The sequence below is a fragment of the Nomascus leucogenys genome, chromosome 12 (assembly GCF_006542625.1).
Source record: "Nomascus leucogenys isolate Asia chromosome 12, Asia_NLE_v1, whole genome shotgun sequence".
NCBI lineage: Eukaryota > Metazoa > Chordata > Mammalia > Primates > Hylobatidae > Nomascus > Nomascus leucogenys.
This window is the reverse complement of record NC_044392.1, coordinates 66,908,664-66,929,374: the sequence shown is the minus strand read 5'-3', so window position 1 is coordinate 66,929,374 and position 20,711 is coordinate 66,908,664. Positions and strand designations below refer to the sequence as shown.

General features: G+C 44.0%; 1 protein-coding gene across 9 annotated transcripts in view; it reads right to left on the bottom strand.

The window, feature by feature from the left end:
• WDR47 (WD repeat domain 47) overlaps positions 1 to 20,711 on the bottom strand; it is a 76,754-nt gene that overhangs the window by 38,629 nt on the left and 17,414 nt on the right. For 4 of the 9 annotated variants that reach the window (XM_030824931.1, XM_030824932.1, XM_003267883.3 and 1 more), the window contains exons 2-5: positions 17,199 to 17,365; positions 10,549 to 10,632; positions 4,471 to 4,555; positions 1,263 to 2,065 (exon numbers count right to left, since the gene is read on the bottom strand). In XM_030824931.1, the coding sequence (XP_030680791.1) occupies positions 1,263 to 2,065; positions 4,471 to 4,555; positions 10,549 to 10,632; positions 17,199 to 17,356 (1,130 nt within the window). In that variant the 5' untranslated portion in view covers positions 17,357 to 17,365. Of the gene's footprint in view, positions 1 to 1,262; positions 2,066 to 4,449; positions 4,556 to 10,548; positions 10,633 to 17,198; positions 17,366 to 20,711 lie in introns of all 9 variants that reach the window. The other 5 variants (XM_030824928.1, XM_030824929.1, XM_003267884.3 and 2 more) reach the window with 3 other exon arrangements.

Here is a 20,711-nt window from a genome sequence, read left to right as displayed (position 1 = left end):
CCGCACTCCAGCCTGAGTGACAAAAGCAAAACTCCATCTCAAAGAAAAAAAAACATACTCATAGAAAAAAAGACTGGTCCATCTAAGTATGAGATTGTGTGGGATTTTAATTCTCATACTATTACTCTTCTATATTTTCCAAATTTTCTTCACAGCACATGTATTACATCTATAACCAGCAAAAGAATAAGACATAAAAATAAAGATTTTTTGGCCGGGCGCGGTGGCTCATGCCTGTAATCCCAGCACTTTGGGAGGCCGAGGCGGGTGGATCACGAGGTCAGGGGATCGACACCATCCTGGCTAGCACGGTGAAACCCCGTCTCTACTAAAAATACAAAAAATTAGCCGGGCGCGGTGGCGGGCGCCTGTAGTCCCAGCTACTCGGGAGGCTGAGGCAGGAGAATGGCGTGAACCTGGGAGGCGGAGCTTGCAGTGAGCGGAGATTGTGCCACTGCATTCCAGCCTGGGCGACAGAGTGAGATTCTGTCTCAAAAACAAAAAATAAATAAATAAAATAAAGATTTTTCTCATATAATTTTAATTATCAAAAATTTTAAACCCTTACTAAAGTATTAAGGACTTTCAACTAAAAGGACCTGAACATTAAGAAAACATACACACTCCTGGGCATGGTGGTTCACACCTGTAATCCCAGAACTTTGGGAGGCCAAGGCGGGATGACTGCTTCACTTGAGTCTAGGAGTTTGAGACCTGGGCAACACTGAGAAACCCCGTCTCTATCAAATATAAAAAAATTGGCTGAGTATGGTAGTATGTGCCAGTAGTCCCAGCTACTCAGGAGGCTGATTTTAGCCTGGGAGATTGTGCCACTGCACTCCAGCCTGGGTGACAGAGCCAGACCCTGTCTCAAAGAAAACATATACACACTATAATTAGATTGTCTCAAACGTCTGAAGATTTCCCAATTTTTTTTTTTTTTTTTTTTGAGACACAGTCTTACTGTGTGGCCCAGGCCAGAGTGCGGTGGCGTGATCTCAGCTCACTACAAGCTCCCCTTCCCGGGTTCACGCCATTCTCCTGCCTCAGCCTCCTGAATAGCTGGGACTAGAGGCGCCCCACCACGCCCAGCTAATTTTTTGTACTTTTAGTAGAGACAGGGTTTCACCGTGTTAGCCAGGATGGTCTCGATCTCCTGACCTTGTGATCCGCCCACCTCGGCCTCCCAAAGTGCTGGGATTACAGGCATGAGCCACCGCACCCAGCCTAAGATTTCCTAATTTGTATAACCAAATGCTTACCGCTCAGGGGATTCTTCATAAATACTGTGACATTCTGTATTCTCAAGCATGAGACTTCTACTGAGGTTTTGTACCCCTGGATAATGGAAGTTAGCAAAGGAGTGTGACATTGGAGAAGTTTTATTTCCAAGGTCTGAAATTCTCTTATCATGACTGGTTAGTCCACAGGTGAGGCCATCTAAAGCAGGATTCAGAGAGCGGGTCATATACGCATCAGCTGATTGAGGTCTTCTCATTGGGGAAGATGGATAGGGAGAGAGTTTGCTGATAAGAGGAGTCAAAAGATCAGCATATGCAGCTTTTGTAGGTTTCAGAAGTTTGTCAACATGAATATTAAGCATTTTCTGTTCAAAAGCACAAGAGAAGACAGAAGATGGAAGATTCTGAAGCCATGACAGTAAACTCAGATCCAAATCATCACAACCATTACCACATAAGAGGTCAATGCCAAGAAGCACTTCGCTTTCTGTAATTTCTTCTCCAGTTGCTTTACTCTGACAAAATTCTACACAGCATTCATAAAGTAGGCCTTTCATTACAAGCTGAAATAAACGATTGTTACTAGCTTTAAAACCAGCTTCACTTAGCTTCCTATCAGCAGGGATGAATTCTGCAACCATGACACAAGCCTCTTCAAAACAGTGAACTCGTGCGGTGCTGGGATTCCAGTCCTTAAACTCGGCATGATTGGTCAGACGAGGCAAAGTCAAAAGCAAACAGAGCTTACTATAGTCATCTTTAGAAGGACAGTATTCTTCTAGAGCATGTAAACATTGTACAGCTTCTTGCATGGTAAATTCCAGCTGTAAGAAAAATATAAATGATCAAATAATCACTATAAAAAACATGCTGTGAAATATGAAAATGACAAGAGTACAAAGAATAAATTATATTGCCACAGAATACTCATATAATTTGTAGGATACGCAACAGCTTTCAAGATAGGAACAAAATCTTTTCACAACTAAAATAAAAATAATAAAAAATTTGGTTAATTAGTACATTAAACTTTTATCTATAAAAACACTGTTCTATTATAATTCAGGCTTAAGACAGGATTTCACTCTGCTGCCCACGCTGGAGTGCAGGGGTTATTCATACACACAAATATAGTGCACTACTACAGCCTTGAACTCCTGGGCTCAAGTGATCCTCAGCCTCTAAAGTAGCTGGGACCACAGGTGTGCCACACTGTGCCCAGCTCAAATTGAAGCATGCCAATGTTCAATTGTTTATAAACCTTGCTATTATTCCAGCTTACCCAAAAGGCAAAAGAGCCATACTGTTAGTCCAAACTTACCTTACAGCAAAATTGTGTGGGGATAGAAAGTCAAGAAAAGGGAGCCAAGCGCGGTGGCTCACACCTGTAATCCCAGCACTTTGGTAGGCCGAGGTGGGCAGATCATGAGGTCAGGAGTTTGAGACCAGCCTGGCCAACATAGTGAAACCCCGTCTCTAATAAAAATACAAAAAATTAGCCAGGCACAGTGGCGGGCGCCTGTAATCCCACCTACTTGAGAGGCTGAGGCAGGAGAATTGCTTGAACCCAGGAGGCAGAAGTTGCAGTGAGCCAAGATCACACCACTGCACTACCAGCCTGGGTGACAGTGCGAGACTCTGTCTCAAAAAAAAAAAAAAAAAAAAACGGAAAGGGAACGCCTACAGTTGACTTACTACAAAACAATCCAGACAGACCAAAAAGGAAGCTTAGCTGAGAGACAAATTAGAATAATTTGTATAGTGAATATTGTCTTTGAATCATAAGCTTTTAATGATGTAAGGAACTTCAGCACTCACCTAGTCCAGCCTCCATATCTTACATATGGGAAAAGTCAGGGTACACATTTACCAAGGTAATTCAGTTGATTAGTGGCAAAGACTGAATAAAAAATAGGTCTCCTAACTCATGTTCCAGTGTTCTTTTCACTTTTGAACATCATTATCTGGCAAATATTTCTATATCTGAAAGTCCCCACTGTAAAATCCTTTGGTTTTTGCCACAGTCTGAATGTTTGTGCCTCCCTAAAACTCCTATGTTGAAATCCTAACACCACAAGGAAATGGTATTAGAAAAGTAAGGCCTTTGGGAGGTGACTAGGTCATAAGTGCTCAGCCCTCATGAATTAGATTAGTGCCCATATAAGAGATCCCAGAGAGCTAGCTAGCCTCTTTAACCAGGTGAAAACACAGCTAGAAGGCACCATCCATGAACCAGAGCACAGGCCCTCACCAGACAATGAATCTGCTGGTACCTTGATCTTGGACTTTCCAGCTACCAGAACTGTGAGAAATAAACTTCTATTGTTTAACAGCCCCCTAGTTTATGATATTTTGTTATAGCAGCTCAAATGGACTAAGACACTTTACTTCAGTTAAGTTACTAGAACTTAATATAAGTTTTCTCAGTTTTAGTATTAACACTGAATCTTTAAAAGTCACTTTACTAATCAAAATGATTTAATTTCATTAAATTTAAATAGTCATGAAGACAAACATTTCAGCAAAAATAACTATCTCTGGATCAAAGAAAATACAGACAAGACAGAGAAAAAGGAAATAAATATAACCAACCCACTTCTGGGATTAAAAAAAAAGAAGAAATGATGAAGAGTCATCAAGTCAAACTTTATCTATTGCTGACTTACCTTAAACAAGAGAGATGCACACACTCTTCAACTAGCCAGCTATTTATATATCTTGGCTTAAACCATGGAACAAGTTTAGAAGTGCTACAGATTGAAAATACTACACCTGGAAAACACCAGATCTTGCCCCATCCCAGCTCATAAAAACTTTGAAAACGCCGGGCGCAGTGGCTCACGCCTGTAATCCCAGCACTTTGGGAGGCCAAGGCGGGCGGATCACAAGGTCAGGAGATCGAAACCATCCTGGCTAAAACGGTGAAACCCCGTCTCTACTAAAAATACAAAAAATTAGCCGGGCATGGTGGCGGGCGCCTGTAGTCCCAGCTACTTGGGAGGCTGACACAGGAGAATGGCGTGAACCCAGGAGGCGGAGCTTGCAGTGAGCCAAGATCGCGCCACTGCACTCCAGCCTGGGTGACAGAGTGAGACTCTGTCTCAAAAAAAAAAAAAAAAAAAAAAACAAACTTTGAAAACTTGTGATGCTAATCCTTCATTTCAGTGACTAAAATACTTATGACTGAAAACAAGACTAGGGCGCAAACCTTCAGGAATAAAAATCTTACATGCTGGGGCTCATCTTCTGCTGACATCGCATTGTTAACACATAAAGCTTCCAAAAACTTCTGCTTCAGGATAATATAACGAAACCTGTGGAAAAAAATGAAGCATTAATTTTTCCAATGTCTGATGTCAAATATACTTAGAAGTTACTATATAAGTACTTTTGCTTCAGGAAAATTATTCAAATAATTTACTAGGCTTCTTATCACATTGAAGCCATAACTGAAGAAAGTTCAGTCACAAGCAATCACAATTTAACACTCAGAGAATGAATTTCTATTTCCAATATTAATTGCAAACAAAAATCCAATTTTTATGGAAGATATCAAATGTTACCTAATATTAAATCAAAAGTCTTATATCCAAAATATTTTGTTTACCTTACATCCTGTTTTTTCTTTATTAAAAAAATTTTCATTGACAAATAATAGTATATATTTACGGGGTATGTTACATTTTTATATATCTATACATTGTAGAAAGATTAAATCAAATATTTTCTTTTTAAATATGAGAAAAGTCTAATAAAAAATGGGGCTGAAAGGGTAGGGGAAAATGAACATTTCTAAAACATTACAAAGTAACTAGAGACTTAAAGCTTTTTTTCTTGTTTTTCTTTTTTTTTTTTTTAGAGACAGAGTCTTCTGCTCTGTCACCCAGGCTAGAGTACAGTGGCATGATCACAGCTCACTACAGCCTCAAACTTTGGCCCAAGCAATCCTCCTGCCTCAGCCTCCCAAGCAGCTAGGACTACAACTGTGTGCCACAGCACCCAGCCAATTTTTAAAATTGTTTTGTAGAGACTGGGTCTCACTTTGTTGCTCAAACTGATCTCAAATTCTTGGCTTCAAGCAATTCTGCCTCAGCCTCCCAAAGTGCTTGGATTACAAGTATGAGTCACTGCACCTGGTCCCAACTTAAAGCTTTTTAACAAGAATTTTTCAGTGAGGGGAAGGGATAGCAAAGAGTCTACCTAACTTGTCTAAGAATCAAAAGCTTTATTGCCTGAAGCAATTTATAGAAAAAGTGTTTCTAAGTCTGGAAAGAAAAATATAATGAACCTTCAGTCATTCTTTCAGCCACTGATGTAGTAGCAAATTGTGTCCAATAAAACAAAACCCCTGCCTTCAAAAAGAGGGTCACCTAATAAATTATATAAAATATTCAGAGTTAAGCAAGGCCTCAAAGAAGTATGAAACCAATTGTACAAAAGAGGTGGAAAGTTAACAAAAAAAAGACATAACAACTGACTCTCAGAAGACAATCAGAAGTGTACCAGGTAAAGGCAGGAGATGGTGAAGGGATTAATATTCCAGGTAAGTGAAGAATGTACAAACGCAAAGAAATATCAAGCAGCATGGTCTGGATAGCAAATCAAAAAATAACAAGAGGATCAACTTCTGATAATGATCGAGTAACTTGTATCTGGCTAACCTTTCTGCATATAACAATAAACCAACCTTCCTTCCTTCCCTTCCCTTCCCTCCCTCCCTTCCTTCCTTCCTCCCTCCTTGCTTTCTTCTTTTCTTCTTTCTTTTCTTCCCTCTGTGGCCCAGGCTGGAGTACACTCGGCTCGCTGCAGGCTCCCGTGATTCTCCTGCCCTGACCTGCGGGCTGCCTGCGATTGCCGGCACGCGCCACCACCCCTCCCTGGTTTTTCTCCTTTGAATGGAGGCGCGGTTTCGCCATGTCGCCCAGGCTGGTCTCCAGCTCCTGACCTCGAATGGTCTGCCCGCCTCGGCCTCTCGAGGTGCTGGGACTGCAGACGGAGGCTCGCTCACTCGGTGCTCGGTGTTGCCCGGGCTGGAGTGCGGTGCCGTGGTCTTGGCTCGCTGCAGCCTCCGCCTCCCAGCCGCCTGCCTTGCCCTCCCAGGGTACTGGGATTGCAGCCTCTGCCCGGCCGCCGCCCCGTCTGGGAGGTGGGGAGCGTCTCTGCCTGGCCCCCCATCGTCTGGGTTATGAGGAGCTCCTCTGCCCGGCCGCCCCGTCTGGGAGGTGAGGAGCGCCTCTGCCCAGCCGCCACCCCGTCTAGGAAGTGAGGAACGTCTCTGCCTGGCCGCCCATGTCTGGGATGTGAAGAGCGACTCTGCCCGGCCACCACCCCGTCTGGGAAGTGAGGAGCGCCTCTGCCCGGCCGCCCCTTCTGGGAAGTGAGGAGCGCCTCTGCCCGGCCCCCCGTCGGGAAGTGAGGAGCCCTCTGCCCTGCCGCCGGAGGAGCCCGCCCGCCCCCGTCTAGGAAGTGAGGAGCATCTCTGCCCAGCTGCCCCATCTGGGAAGAAGTGAGGAGCGCCTCTGCCCGGCCGCCCCACTGGGAAGTGAGGAGCGCCTCTGCCGGCCGCTCCGTCTGGGAAGTGAGGAGCGCCTCGCCCGGCTGCCCTGTCTGGGAAGTGAGGAGCGCCTCTGCCCAGCCACCCATCGTCTGGGATGTGAGGAGCACCTCTGCCCAGCCACCCCATCCGGGAAGTGAGGAGCCCCTCTGCCTGGCCGCCACCCCATCTAGGAAGTGAGGAGCATCTCTGCCCGGCCGCCCCGTCTGGGAAGAAGTGAGGAACGCTTCTGCCCGGCCGCCCCGTCTGGGAAATGAGGAGCGCCTCTGCGCGCCGCCCCGTCTGGGAAGTGAGGAGCGCCTCTGTCCGGCCGCCCGTCTGGGAAGTGAGGAGCGCCTCTGCCCGGCCGCCCCTTCTGGGATGTGAGGAGCACCTCTGCCCAGCCGCCCCATCTGGGAAGTGAGGAGCACCTCTGCCCGGCTGCCCCGTCTGGGAAGTGAGGAGCGCCTCTGCCCAGCCACCCATCGTCTGGGATGTGAGGAGCGCCTCTGCCCGGCCGCCACCCCGTCTAGGAAGTGAGGAGCGTCTCTGTCCGGCCTCCCCGTCTGGGAAGTGAGGAGCACCTCTGCCTGGCCACCCCATCTGGGATGTGGGGAGCGCCTCTGCCTGACCACCTCGTCTGGGAGGTCTACCATAGAGGCCAGAAGCAATGTGGGGGCTGGACGTGGTGGCTCACGCCTGTAGTCCCAGTACTCTGGGAGGCCGAGGCGGGTTGATCTCTTGAGGCTAGGAATTCGAGACCAGCCTGGCCAACATGGCGAAACATATGAAAAATACAACTGACAAACCAACCAACCAACCAAGCGACAACAAAACAGGTCTACCCTGGAGTCGTACTCTTATTTTTTCTATTTTCCTCCCTTTCTGATCCTTTATCCCACTTTCTTTTTCTTCCTCTTCCTTCTCCTTCTTCTTTGTCAAATAGAGGATTGAGTTATTATCATTGATCCATACAAAGTCCCTCTCTCATTTATTTTCTTTAATTCCCACCCCCCATTTCTATTCCCCATCTTCCCATGGGCAACCTTCCTAATATGTTTGATATGCATCTTTTTGTTTGTATGTACTTTTAGAAAATGTTTATTGTTTTGTGTGCGAAAAAAATTTTAAAAAAAAGGATAATTTTCTAGGCATAAATAGCTAAAATGATGCAAAAATAAATGGAAAGCCTAACTAAAAAATAAAAATAAAAAAATAAAATAAAATTGCCTAATGTAAGTGTTTCTGTAAAGGGCCAAATAGTAAATATTTTAGGCTCTTCAGGCTGGATGGTCTCTTTTCCAAGTATTCAACTCTGTTATTGGAGCATGGCAACAGCTTTAGACAATATGTAAATGAACGGGCATAGCATTATTCCAAGAAAACCTTACTTACAAAGACAGCTGGCAGTCAGGACTTACCATGATTTGTCTTGGGCTATAGTTTGCCAATGCTTGGACTAGCACACAGTTCATGTTTTAGTCTATGTTCTTTAAATAAATATCCATTGTACTCCAAATTTAAATAAATAAATAAATAAATAAATCTTACATAAAATACAAAAAAATGACTATTTTATTTGTTTGTTTATTGATTGATTGATTGAGACAGAGTCCTGCTCTGTCGCCTAGGCTGGAGTACAGTGGCATGATCTCAGCTCACTGAAACCTCTGCCTCCCAGTTTCAAGCGATTCTCCTGCCTCAGCCTCCCAAGTAGCCGGGATTACAGGCACGTGCCACCACACTCAGCCAATTTTTTTTCGTATTTTCAGTAGAGACAGGATTTTGCCATGTTGGCCAGGCTGGTGTCCAACTCCTGACCTCAGGTGATCCGCGTGCCTCGGCCTCCCAAAGTGCTGGGATTACAGGCGTGAGCCACCATGCCTGGCCTCAAAAAATGACTATTTTGAATGCATTTGAAAAGCTGGCACAACTAGAGGGAAGTCAATCCTTAAAAAAAGAGAAATTTGCCAGGCGCATTGGCTCAAGCCTGTAATCCTAGCACTTTGGGAGGCCAAGGTGGGTGGATCACGAGGTCAGGAGTTCAAGACCAGCCTGGCCAACACGGTGAAACCCCATTTCTAAAAATACAAAAATTAGCTGGGCACAGTGGTGCATGCCTGTAGTCCCAGCTGCTCAGGAGGCTGAGGCAGGAGAATCGCTTGAACCTGGGAAGCGGAGGTTGCAGTGAGCCAAGATCGCACCACTGCATTCCAGTCTGGGCGACAGAGTGAGATTCCATCTCAAAAAGAAAAAAAAAAAAAAAAAACCCAGAAATTTAAGGGGTCAGATTCAAGGGCATAAGGCTTTCCAGCTGAGGGCACTCCCCAGTTCACACAGTGTGAGCTAGAACTCAAACAGAAGGCTGTGGCTTGAAGAGTCTGGTACTGACTGAGCAAAGTGGCTCATACTTGTAATCCTAGCACTTTGAGAGGCCAAGGCAAGAGGATTGTTTGAGCCCAGAAGTTCAAGACCAGTCTGGGCAACAAAGTGAGACCTGGTCTCTACTAAAAATTAGCCTAGCGGGGTGGCACATACCTGTAGTCCCAGCTACACAGGAGTCTGAAGCAGGCAAATCACTTGAGTCCAGGAGGTAAGGCTACAGTGAGCTGTGTTCACACCACTGCACTCCAGCCTGGGCAACAGAATGAGACCTTGCCTCAAAAAAAAAGTTCGGTACTGCCAGAGCAGCTAAAAAATGAGAGGAAGATCCAAAAAAAGGAGGGAGCCACAGTAGGAAACATACCAAAATCTATTGTATAAACTTAGGTACCCAAATCCCTGGCTATCCCCTAAACTGTGAAGATGCAAGGGAGACTCCAAGGAGCCTGGAGAAAACAGATGAAAGGCCAAAGAACTGAGCAGAGATTTTGGCACAAATCTCTAGTATCCACAAGAGGGGAGAAAGAGTTTGCATTTTGAGGCTACTTAAGTTAAATAATTGCCTGTATAAAAATCAAACTTTTTACGTAGGAAGAGAACTGAATTCAGAGCCTCAAGAGTGAAGCTGCAATGTGCAGATTACATTTACAAAATAATTAGACATAGTTAAAAAAAACAAAAAGTGACTCCCAGTTAGGAGAAAAGGCAATCATTAGAAACTGAGCCTGATATAAGCAAGCACAAGTCCAAATTACCAAGCAAGGACTACACTAGCAAACAAACAGCTACTCTCAGTATGTTGAAGGACCTAAAGAAAAATATAATCATAATGAATGAACGGATGGAAAAATCTTACAAAAAAATTATACAAATCTGAAAATGGAAAGTATAATATTTGAAATGAAAAATTCACTGTTGAATTTGAAACTGCAGTGCCACATACATGCCACTGCACATCAGCCTGGTGGTAGAACAAGAATCTGTCTTTAAAAATTCACAATTTATCAACAGATTGCTAATAGCAAAAGAAAGGGTCAGTGAACATTAAATCAACTTAAAATAATCCAAATGAACACAGGGGAAGCCTGGGCAACATGGTGAAACCCTAACTCTAAAAAAAAATACAAAATTAGCTAGGCTGATGGTACACGCCTGTAGTCCCAGATACTTGAGAGGCTGAAGTGGGAGGATTGCTTGAGCCCAGGAGACCAAAGCTGCAGTGAGCTGTGATCATGCCACCACACTCCAGCCTGGGTGACAGAGAGAGATCAATTTGTTTACTCTCTGCTCAAGGCCAGTGGAGAAAGAAAAATAAAAGTGAAAATTTTTGTTCATTGTTTTGCTAAGCTTCTACCAATGATGAGACACTAAAAACTTTAGATAAAATCTTACCTTTTTTTGTCAAATTTTTCCATACATTCTAGAGGCTGAATGAACTGAAGAACTTCATCCCATTGACCATCAAGTATTAGCTGCCTAAATAAAAAATTTTAAAAAACCAGCATGTCACCAAATTCAGGTTATACTAATTAAAAGCAGAATAGATAACAAAACAGCATCAAACTTCATAAAGCACATAACGAGATTAACATTTTATTTGATTCCTCAAATAAATTTTTCATAATTTTTTTTTCTTTGAGATGGGAGTGTCACTCTGTTGCCCAGGCTGGAGTGTAATGGCACAATCTCGGCTCACTGCACCCTCCGACTCCTGTGTTCAAGCGATTCTCCTGCCTCAGCTACCCGAGGAGCTGGGACTACAGGCTTGCACCACTATGCCCCACTAATTTTTTTGTATTTTTAATAGACACAGGGTTTCACCATGTTGGCCAGGCTGGTCTCAAGCTCCTGACCTCAGGTGATCCACCCACCTCCACCTCTCAAAGTACTGGGATTACAGGCGTGAGTCACCTCACCTGGCCTAAATTTTTCATAACTTATTTGTAACAACATACACTATATGAGAAGAATTTGTGAATCTGCAACCACTCATACTAACGTATATGTGGTTTTTGACCTATGTAAAAACATTGGATACGCCAGGCGTGGTGGCTCACGCCTGTAATCCCAGCACTTTGGGAGGCCAAGGCAGGCAGATCACCCGAGGTCAGGAGTTTGAGACCACCCTGGCCAACATGGCGAAACCCCATCTCTACTAAAAGTACGAAAATAGCTGGCCGTGGTGGCGGGGGCCTGTAATCCCAGCTACTCAGGAGGCTGAGGCAGGAGAAGCTTGAACCTGGGCGGCAGAGGTTGCAGTGAGCCAAGATCACGCCACTGCACTCCAGCCTGGGCAACAAAAGAGAGACTCTGTCTCAAAAAAAAAAAAAAAATTGGACTAAGCTTAAAAGTTCCTATATTTCCATATTCATCTTACAGTTTTAAAGCTATTATATATTATTTTAAGAACCGGTGGCTGGGTGCAGTGGCTCATGTCTGTGGTCCCAGCACTTTAGGAAGCTAAGGTAAGCAATTCACTTGAGCTCAGGAGTTCGAAACCAGCCTGGGAAACATAGCGAAACCCTGTCTCTACAAAAAATACAAAAATTAGCCAGGCATGGTGGTACATGCCTGTGGTCCCAGCTACTCGGGAGGCTGAGGTGGGAGGATCACTTGAGCCCAGATGTCAAGGCTGCAGTGAGCTGAGGTTGTGCCACTGCACTCCAGCCTGGGCAACAGAGTGAGACCCTGTCTCAAAAAAACACACACAAAAAAGAAAGAACAGGTGATCACTTGAGCCCAGCAGTTCAAGACTAGCCTGGGCAACATGCAAAACCCCATCTCTACAAAAAATTTAAAAATTAGCTGGGCATGGTGGTACATGCCTGTAGTCCCAGCTATTCAGAAAGCTGAGGTGGGATAATCGCTTGAGTTAAGAAGGTCATGGCTGCAGTGACCATGGTCATGCCACTCCACTCCAGCCTGGCAGCCTAGGTGACATAGCAAGACCCTGTTTCAAAAAAAATGTAAAAAGAATTTTAAAAGCTGGGAGTGGGCCAGGCATGGTGGCTCTCAGCATTTTTGGAGGCTGAGGCAGACAGATCACCTGAGGTCAGGAGTTCAAGACCAGCCTGGCCAACACGGCGAAACCCCATCTCTACTAAAAATAAAAAAATTAGCCAGGTGGGGTGGCAGGTGCCTGTAATCCCAGCTTACTCAGGAAGCTGAGGCAGGAAGAATCGCTTGAACCTAGAAGGCACAAGTTACAGTAAGCCAAAGTCGCACCACTGCAGTCCAGCCTGGGTGACAGAGTGAGACTCCGTCTCAAAAAAAAAAAAAAAAGGCTGGGAGTGGTGGCTCACACCTGTAATCCCAACATGTTAGGAGGCTGAGGCAACATGGTGAAAACCCATCTCAACTGGTGATTTTGCATACTGTCAGGACATTTGGCAACATCTAAAGACATTTTTGGTAGTCACAACTGGGGATACTACTGGAATCTAGTGGGTGGATCTACTGGGATCTAGTTGGGGATGCTGTTTAACATCCTACAACAAAGGACAACCCTCCACAACAAAGAATTATCTGGCCCAGATGCTAGCAGTGCCAAGGCTGAGAAACTCTGCTCTACATTGTGAATTCTATGTGAAATCTACAGCTTTGAGAATACAGTTTACACTGAGAATGAAAACAGCAAGGAATAAGAACAAGTTTCATCCTACTTTAAATGGTCTATGGGAATATCCAAAAGTTACAAGGCATTCTTATATCTTTTCTTTTACAATGGCAATTTCCCTATTTTTGAATGTTTTAGAACAGAGAAATTTTAAATGGGAAGGATGGGCAGGAAGACCTACATAGGATTAACAATATGCTGCAAAGAAGAAATATTAATAAAAGCAAGATGGGCACAGTGGCTCATGCCTGTAAATCCCAACACTTTGGGAGGCCAAGGTGGGAGAATCATTTGAGGCCAGGAGTTCAAGACCAGCCAAGGGCAATATAGCAAGATCCCATCTCTATAAAAAAAATTTAAAATAAAGAAATTTTTTAAATAAAAATAAAGTAATCACTGTATATCATAATCATTTTATAAAGGTGCATTTCAATATTTAAAATGTAAGAAAGGACACAATTTCAAAGGCAAGCCCTTTAAGATGAACATATTTAGTTTTGTTTTTTGTTTTTTGTTTTTTGAGACAGAGTCTTGCTCTGTCGCCCGAGCTGGAATGCAGTGGCACGATCTCGGCTCACTGCAAGCTCCGCCTCCCGCATTCACACCATTCTCCTGCCTCAGCCTCCCAAGTAGCTATGACTACAGGCACCCACCACCACGCCCGGCTAATTTTTCGTATTTTTAGTAGAGACGGGGTTTCACCACGTTAGCCAGGATGGTCTCGATCTCCTGACCTCGTGATCCGCCTGCCTCGGCCTCCCAAAGTGCTGGGATTACAGGCGTGAGCCACTGTGCCCGGCCGAACATATTTAGTTTAATAAAAAAACCTACTATTTTATTATTATTTGCATTACACCTCAGACCACTAAAATTTCATCATAAATCAAGCAGGAGGGTACTTGAGAGCAGCCACTGTTAACTTCTAGGAGTATTAATGCTTGAAAGGTAGTACGTAAAAAAATACTACACTATTAACTAAGCTCCCTGGGGCTGGATGATATTCATAACACAAAATATAGGGAAATGCGAGGCCTCTGCGTGCCCTCTGGGAAGAGGAGCGCCTCTGCCCGGCCGCCCTGTCTGGAAGCGAGGAGCGCCTCTGCCCGGCCGCCTCTTCTGGGATGTGAGGAGCGCCTCTGCCGGCCGCCCCGTCTGGGAAGTGAGGAGCGCCTCGCCGGCCGCCCGTCTGGAAGTGAGGAGCGCCTCTGCCCGGCCGCCCGTCTGGGAAGTTAGGAGCGCCTCTGCCCGGCCGCCCGTCTGGGAAGTGAGGAGCGCCTCTGCCGGCCGCCCCGTCTGGGAAGTGAGGAGCGCCTCTGCCCGGCCGCCCCGTCTGGGAAGTGAGGAGCGCCTCTACCCGGCCACCATCGTCTGGGATGTGAGGAGCGCCTCTGCCCGGCCGCCCCGTCTGGGAAGTGAGGAGCCCCTCTGCCGGGCCGCCCCGTCCGGAAGCGAGGAGCGCCTCTGCCCGGCCGCCCTGTCCGGGAAGCGAGGAGCGCCTCTGCGCGGCCGCCCTTCTGGGATGTGAGGAGCGCCTCTGCCCGGCTGCCCCGTCTGGGAAGTGAGGAGCGCCTCTGCCCGGCCGCCCTGTCTGGGAAGTGAGGAGCACCTCTGCCTGGCCACCCCGTCTGGGATGTGGGGAGTGCCTCTGCCTGGCCGCCCCGTCTGGGAGGTCTACCACAGAGGCCAGAAGCAATGTGGGGGCTGGATGTGGTGGCTCACGCCTGTAGTCCCAGTACTCTGGGAGGCCGAGGCGGGTTGATCACTTGAGGCTAGGAGTTCGAGACCAGCCTGGCCAACATGGCGAAACATATGAAAAATACAACTGACAAACCAACCAACCAACCAAGCGACAACAAAACAGGTCTACCCTGGAGTTATACTCTTAATTTTTTCTATTTTCCTCCCTTTCTGATCCTTTATCCCACTTTTTCTTCCTCTTCCTTCTCCTTCTTCTTTGTCAAATAGAGGATTGAGTTATTATCATTGATCCATACAAAGTCCCTCTCTCATTTATTTTCTTTAACTCCCACCCCCCATTTCTATTCCCCGTCTTCCCATGTGCAACCTTCCTAATATGTTTGATATGCATCTTTTTGTTTGTATGTACTTTTAGAAAATGTTTATTGTTTTGTGTGCAAAAAAAAAATTTAAAAAATATATATATAGGGAAATGCAACAAGTTTAAATAGACTCCCCTAATATAATAAAGTTTTGTTGTTGCTGTTGTTGTTGAATGGTTCCTTTTCATAAGTTAGGAACACTTCATTTTTCTTTTTTTTTTTTTTTTTTCTGAGATGGATTTCCTTCTTGTCACCCAGGCTGGAATGCAATGGTATGATCTCAGCTCACTGAAACCTCCGCCTCCTGGGAGGAACACTTCATTTCTGGAGGCTTTCCAAGTCACAAAATGCCACATGTCCAAGAATCTGTACTTCTTGTCAAGAATATTTGGTATCTCATAAAAATAGAATACATTTCTGCCTGCAAATTTGGGATTTTCCATTTCTATCCAATCCAAACTAGAACATATTTAGCTTTCCATTTTGGCAAACATGTTACTTCACTTTGCCCTGCAATTCCACCTCTAAGAATCTTGTCCTAAGGAAATAATCCAATATATAGAAAAAGTCTCAGCCAGGTGCAGTGGCTCACGTCTGTAATCCCAGCACTTTGGGAGGCCGAGGCAGGCAGATCACCAGAGGTCAGGAGTTCGAGACCAGCCTTGCCAACATGGTGAAACCTTGCCTCTACTAAAAATACAACAGCCGGACATGGTGGTGTGCACCTGTAGTCCCAGCTACCTGGGAGGCTAAGGCGAGAGAATCATTTGAACCCAGGAGGTGGAGGTTGCAGTGAGCTGAGATCATGCCACTGCACCCCAGCCTGGGTGAAAAAGCAAGCCTCTATCTCAACAACAACAAAAAAAGGCTCAAGTATAAAAGATGTTCTGTAGAGCAATTATTTAAGATAAATTGGGAACAATTGTGTAAAATGAGGGGAACCATTGGGAAATTAAGTAAACGGAAAATTTTTATTTGTAGCTGGAATTACAGGCATGCACCACTATGCCCGGCTAATTTTAGTATTTTTAGTAGAGACGGGGTTTCACCACGTTGGCCAGGCTGGTCTCGAACTCTTGCCCTTAGGTGATCCACCCACCTTGGCCTCCCAAAGTGCTGGGATTACAGGCGTGAGCCACCACACCTGGCCTTTTTTAATTTTTTATTTAATTTATTATTTATTTATTTATTTAGTCTTGCTCTGTCACCCAGGCTGGAGTACAGTGGCACCATAATGGCTCACTGCAACCTCTGCCTCTCCGGCTCAAGTGATTTTCCTGCCTTAGCCTCCTGAGTAGCTGGGACTAGAGGCATGCACCACCACACCCAGCTAATTTTTGTATTTTTAGTAGAGATGGGGTTTCACTACGTTGGCCAGTCTGGTCTCAAACTCCTGACCTCAGGTGATCCGCCTGCCTTGGACTTGCAAATGGCTAGGATTACAGGTGTGAGCCACCATGCCTAGCCTGAAAATTTTTTAAATATAAGTTTGTAATCACACAGAGAAACCTTGTGATGTTAATAGATAAGGCATGACTCTAAATTATAAACACAACAGAATTGTTACTTTTAATAGATGCAAAAAAAAGATGCACAGAAATTACACTCTAAGAATGATAACAGCAAGGAATCAGAATGATATTATGTCTGGGTGGTGGGGTAATTTTTCTTTTTTTTAATCTTTCTACATTTTCTATAATGAACACATTTTATTTCTATGGCCAAAAAATGGTATTTCAGAAACATTTTCTTTACCTTTTCAAAGTCTCCAATTTTCTTAGTCAAATTATCTTTTATTATGATACCACAACCGCAATGGAGTGGTGACTCTTGTTCTTTTTAACAGACCTCTGGGTCTTACTACTGAAAACATTCTACAGAAAGCATTACTTTGTAAATGTTCCTTTTTTTTATTTTTGTATTTTTGAGACGGAGTCTCACTCTGCTGCCCAGGCTGGAGTGCAATGGCACAATCTCAGCTCACTGCAACCTCCGCCTCCCTGGTTCAAACGATTCTCCTGCCTCAGCCTCCCGAGTAGCTGGGATTACAGGCATGTGCCACCATGCCTGGTTAATTTTTATATTTTTAGTAGAGGTGGGATTTCACCATGTTGGCCAGGCTGGTCTCAAACTCCTGAACTCAAGTGATCCGCCTGCCTCAGCCTCCCAAAGTGCTGGGATTACAGACATGAGCCACCACGCCCAGCCTATGTTGTAAATGTTCTATTTTTAAAATATTTTTTTAAATTATACTTACATAGCCTTTTCATGATTATAAAGTTCTATCTGTATTATATATATTACCTTATTAATACTTAACATTTCTTTGAAGGAGCTACAAACTTCACAGTATAATGAAATCATACCTCAGGAAAAGCATATCATCTGAAAACAGGCCATTTATGACTCCACTTTCCTTCTCCAGGGCCAGCATACTAATGTGAAGCTTCTTTGAATTCAGGAAGTCCAAAATTAGCTTAATGATTTCAACCTCTTTTACATTCACTGTTTCTTCAGCCGTCATATTGATAGCCTAAATATGAAACAGAAAAACAATAAAGCTAGTCCTATTGATTTATTTCTAAGTTTAACTGCCTGGAAACTACACATAACAGGTATACTGGGAATCTTTAGTACGCATATTCTGAAGTGAAGTTAACTTAGTATTTATCAAAATCAAGTCATTCTTTAATGTGTGACAATGGTATGGCCATGATTTTTTAAAGTCTTTATCTTTGAGATACATACTGGAATAATTACAGATTAAATGATATAAAGTTTGTGATTTACATGAAAATAATAGAAGAGTGGGAAGAGATAAAGATGAAACAAGAATGATTATGGTTACTGAATCAGGGTGACAGGTAAATGAGGGTTTATTATATAATCCTGTCTACTCCTACGTGTTTAAAATTTTCCACAATAGAGAATATTTTTAAAAGTCATTAATAACCAAACCATGTTTAGCTATGTCCCAAATACATTGTCCCAGGTATGCTCTAATACATTCACTCAATAAGTACTTAATGCCTTTTCTCTGTGACATGATTCTGTACTCAGGAGACATTGGCCTTGCTTTAAGAAGCTTTAGTCTAGCAGCAATACCTAAATGATGACTTGGTCAGTACAGTGGAGCCAAACAAAACAAGGTTAGTTAAGATGTGCAACTTTAGGCCAGGTGTAGTGGCGTATGCCTATAATCCCAGTACTTTGGGGGCCAAAGTGGGGGGATTGCTTGAGCTCAGGAGTTCAAGACCAGCCTGGGAACCATGGCAAAACCACATCTGTACAAAAAAAATAAAAAAATTAGCAGGGCAAGATGGTGTGTGTCCATAGTCCCAGCACTCTGGAGGCTGAGGTGGGAGGATCGCTTGAGCCCAGGAGATCAAGGCTGCAGTGAGCAAAGATCGTGCCACTGCACTACAGCCTGAGCAACAGAATGAGACTCCATCTCAAAAAAAAAAAAAAAAAAAAAGAAAAAAGTGCAACTTTATAATATGGGTAATATCAGTGATATTTCAATAATCTCTAAGCTTCCTTCTAACTCTTACCTGTAGGTCTGCTACAACTGAGCACATAATGCTCAGGTTATGAATCCATCAAGATTTAGACCTGGGAGGCCTATAAGATCATTTGTTCAACATTCTAATTTTACCAGTGAGGCCACACAAATTAAATGGCCTAAAATGTTGCAGTTTTCAAATGTTAAGGCTCAGAGCAATGCAAAATACCACCACACTAGGAGAGTAACCACAAAGAAACTTCATCAGATGAAACAGACTATAAGCATCTTTCTCACAGGACCAACTTACTCTAACCAAGCTTGCAGAAACATAAACATACACATGTGGACTGCGTGTAGTGACTCACGCCTGTAGTCCCAGCACTTTGGGAGGCTAAGGCAGGAGGATCACTTGAGCCCAGAAGTTAGAAGTTACATATAGTGAGCTATGATCACACCACTGCACACCTCTGAACAACAGAGGAAGACCATGTCTCTAAACAAAACAAAACAAAAAATATATGTAGGCCCACAGGTTAGTGTTGTTTCCATTTCTTTACTTTTGGGTTGATTCATTTGTTCATAACAAGAAATGCAAATGTCTAGCAGACTAGAATGCTCTCATCAGCAGATAAGTACATTTTCTCCCTCAGATAGAGGCCTGGGCACAGTGGCTCACACCTGTAGTTCCAGCACTTTGAGAGGTCGAGGTGGGAGGATCACATGAGCCCAGGAGTGCGAGACCAGCCTGGGCAACATGGCGAAACATGGTCTCTACAAAAAATATAAAAATTAGCCAGCATGTGTGTCTGTAGTTCCAGTTACTCAGGAGGCTGAGGTGGAAAGATCACTGGAGCCTCAGAAGTTGAGGCTACAGTGAGAGGTGATCATACCACTGCACTCCAGCCTGGTAGCATGAGACTCTGTCTCAAAAAACAAAAAACAAAAAAAAAAAAAAAGGAGAAGGCTGGGCACAGTGACTCACACCTGTAATCTCAGCACTTTGGGAGGCTGAGACGGGTGATTACAAGATCAGGAGTTTGAGGCCAGCCTGGCCAACATGGTGAAGCCTCGCCTCTACGAAAAACACAAAAATTAGCTGAGCGTGGTGGCACGCATCTGTAATCCCAGCTACTTGGGAGGCTGAGGCAGGAGAATTGCTTACACCCAGGAGGCAGAGGTTGCAGTGAGCCAAGATTGTGCCACTGCACTCCAGCCTGGGCAATAGAGCCAGACTCCATCTCGGAAAAAGAAAAACTAACAAACAAACAAAAAAAAAGGTGCTAGGGTAAACAAGGGACAAACCACAGAAAAATAATTATACGACTCACTCAAATATTTAATGACATCAGACTACACAAATCCCTCTGCAGAGTAAGAATATGTCTGTCTCAGGAAACAGTAAATCACAAACTTATCTCCCAACACATCAGCTACCCAACTCCGCATGCTTTAGGTTTCCCTTTGCTATCTTCTGAGCTGACCACCATCCTCCTGTTCATAGACTTCGTCCAAAAGAGGATACGATAAAATGAGTAAGATTTCCACTCACTAAATTCTTTTTCTTTTTTTTTTAAGACAGGGTCTCGCTCTATCACCTAGGCTAGAGTGCAGTTGCATGACCATGGCTCATTGCAGCCTTGACCTCCCAGGCTCAAGTGATCCTCCCGCTTCAGCCTTCCAAGTACCTGGGATGACAGGTGTGTGCCACCATACCCAGCTAATTTTTTATTTTATTTTTTGTAGAGACGGGGTCTACCTATGTTGCCCAGGCTGCTCTCGAACTCCTCGGCTCAAGCAATCCTCTCGCCTTGGCCTCCCAAAGTGTTGGGATTACAGGGATGAGCCACTGTGCCCACCTTTTTTTTTTTTTCAGGTTATCTGTGGAAACTACTCATTAAATTCTGATCACATCAGAACTGTCTCCCTAATATTATTCTTAGAGCACACTGATTAGTGATTTTAGCATTCCTCAAATCTTTAGACAATTCTTCTTTTTTTTTTAATTTTTACTGTTCCTTGCAGAGCAGGCTACCCAATAGGCAGTGTGCTCAGAATAGCCCTTCAGGTAATTCTTACTAGCAAAAAAATGGCTTTTACTAATTTAACTCTCAGAAAAAAATATTCCTTCCTCTGTAGGTTCTTAGAGGGCACATCACATATATCTCCACATACCAACCACACAAACTTAATGCACAATTGGGACTATAATTTTCTAATATAGCTCAATATACCAATGATACTAAACATTGTATAGGCTTCATATTCAACATTCAATCTAAATATCAGTCCAGATATAAAGTTACTCTGAATGGAATTATGGCAATAGTCCCACTTTAAATAATAACTACAAGTTTAATGCTGCAGTCATTTTTGG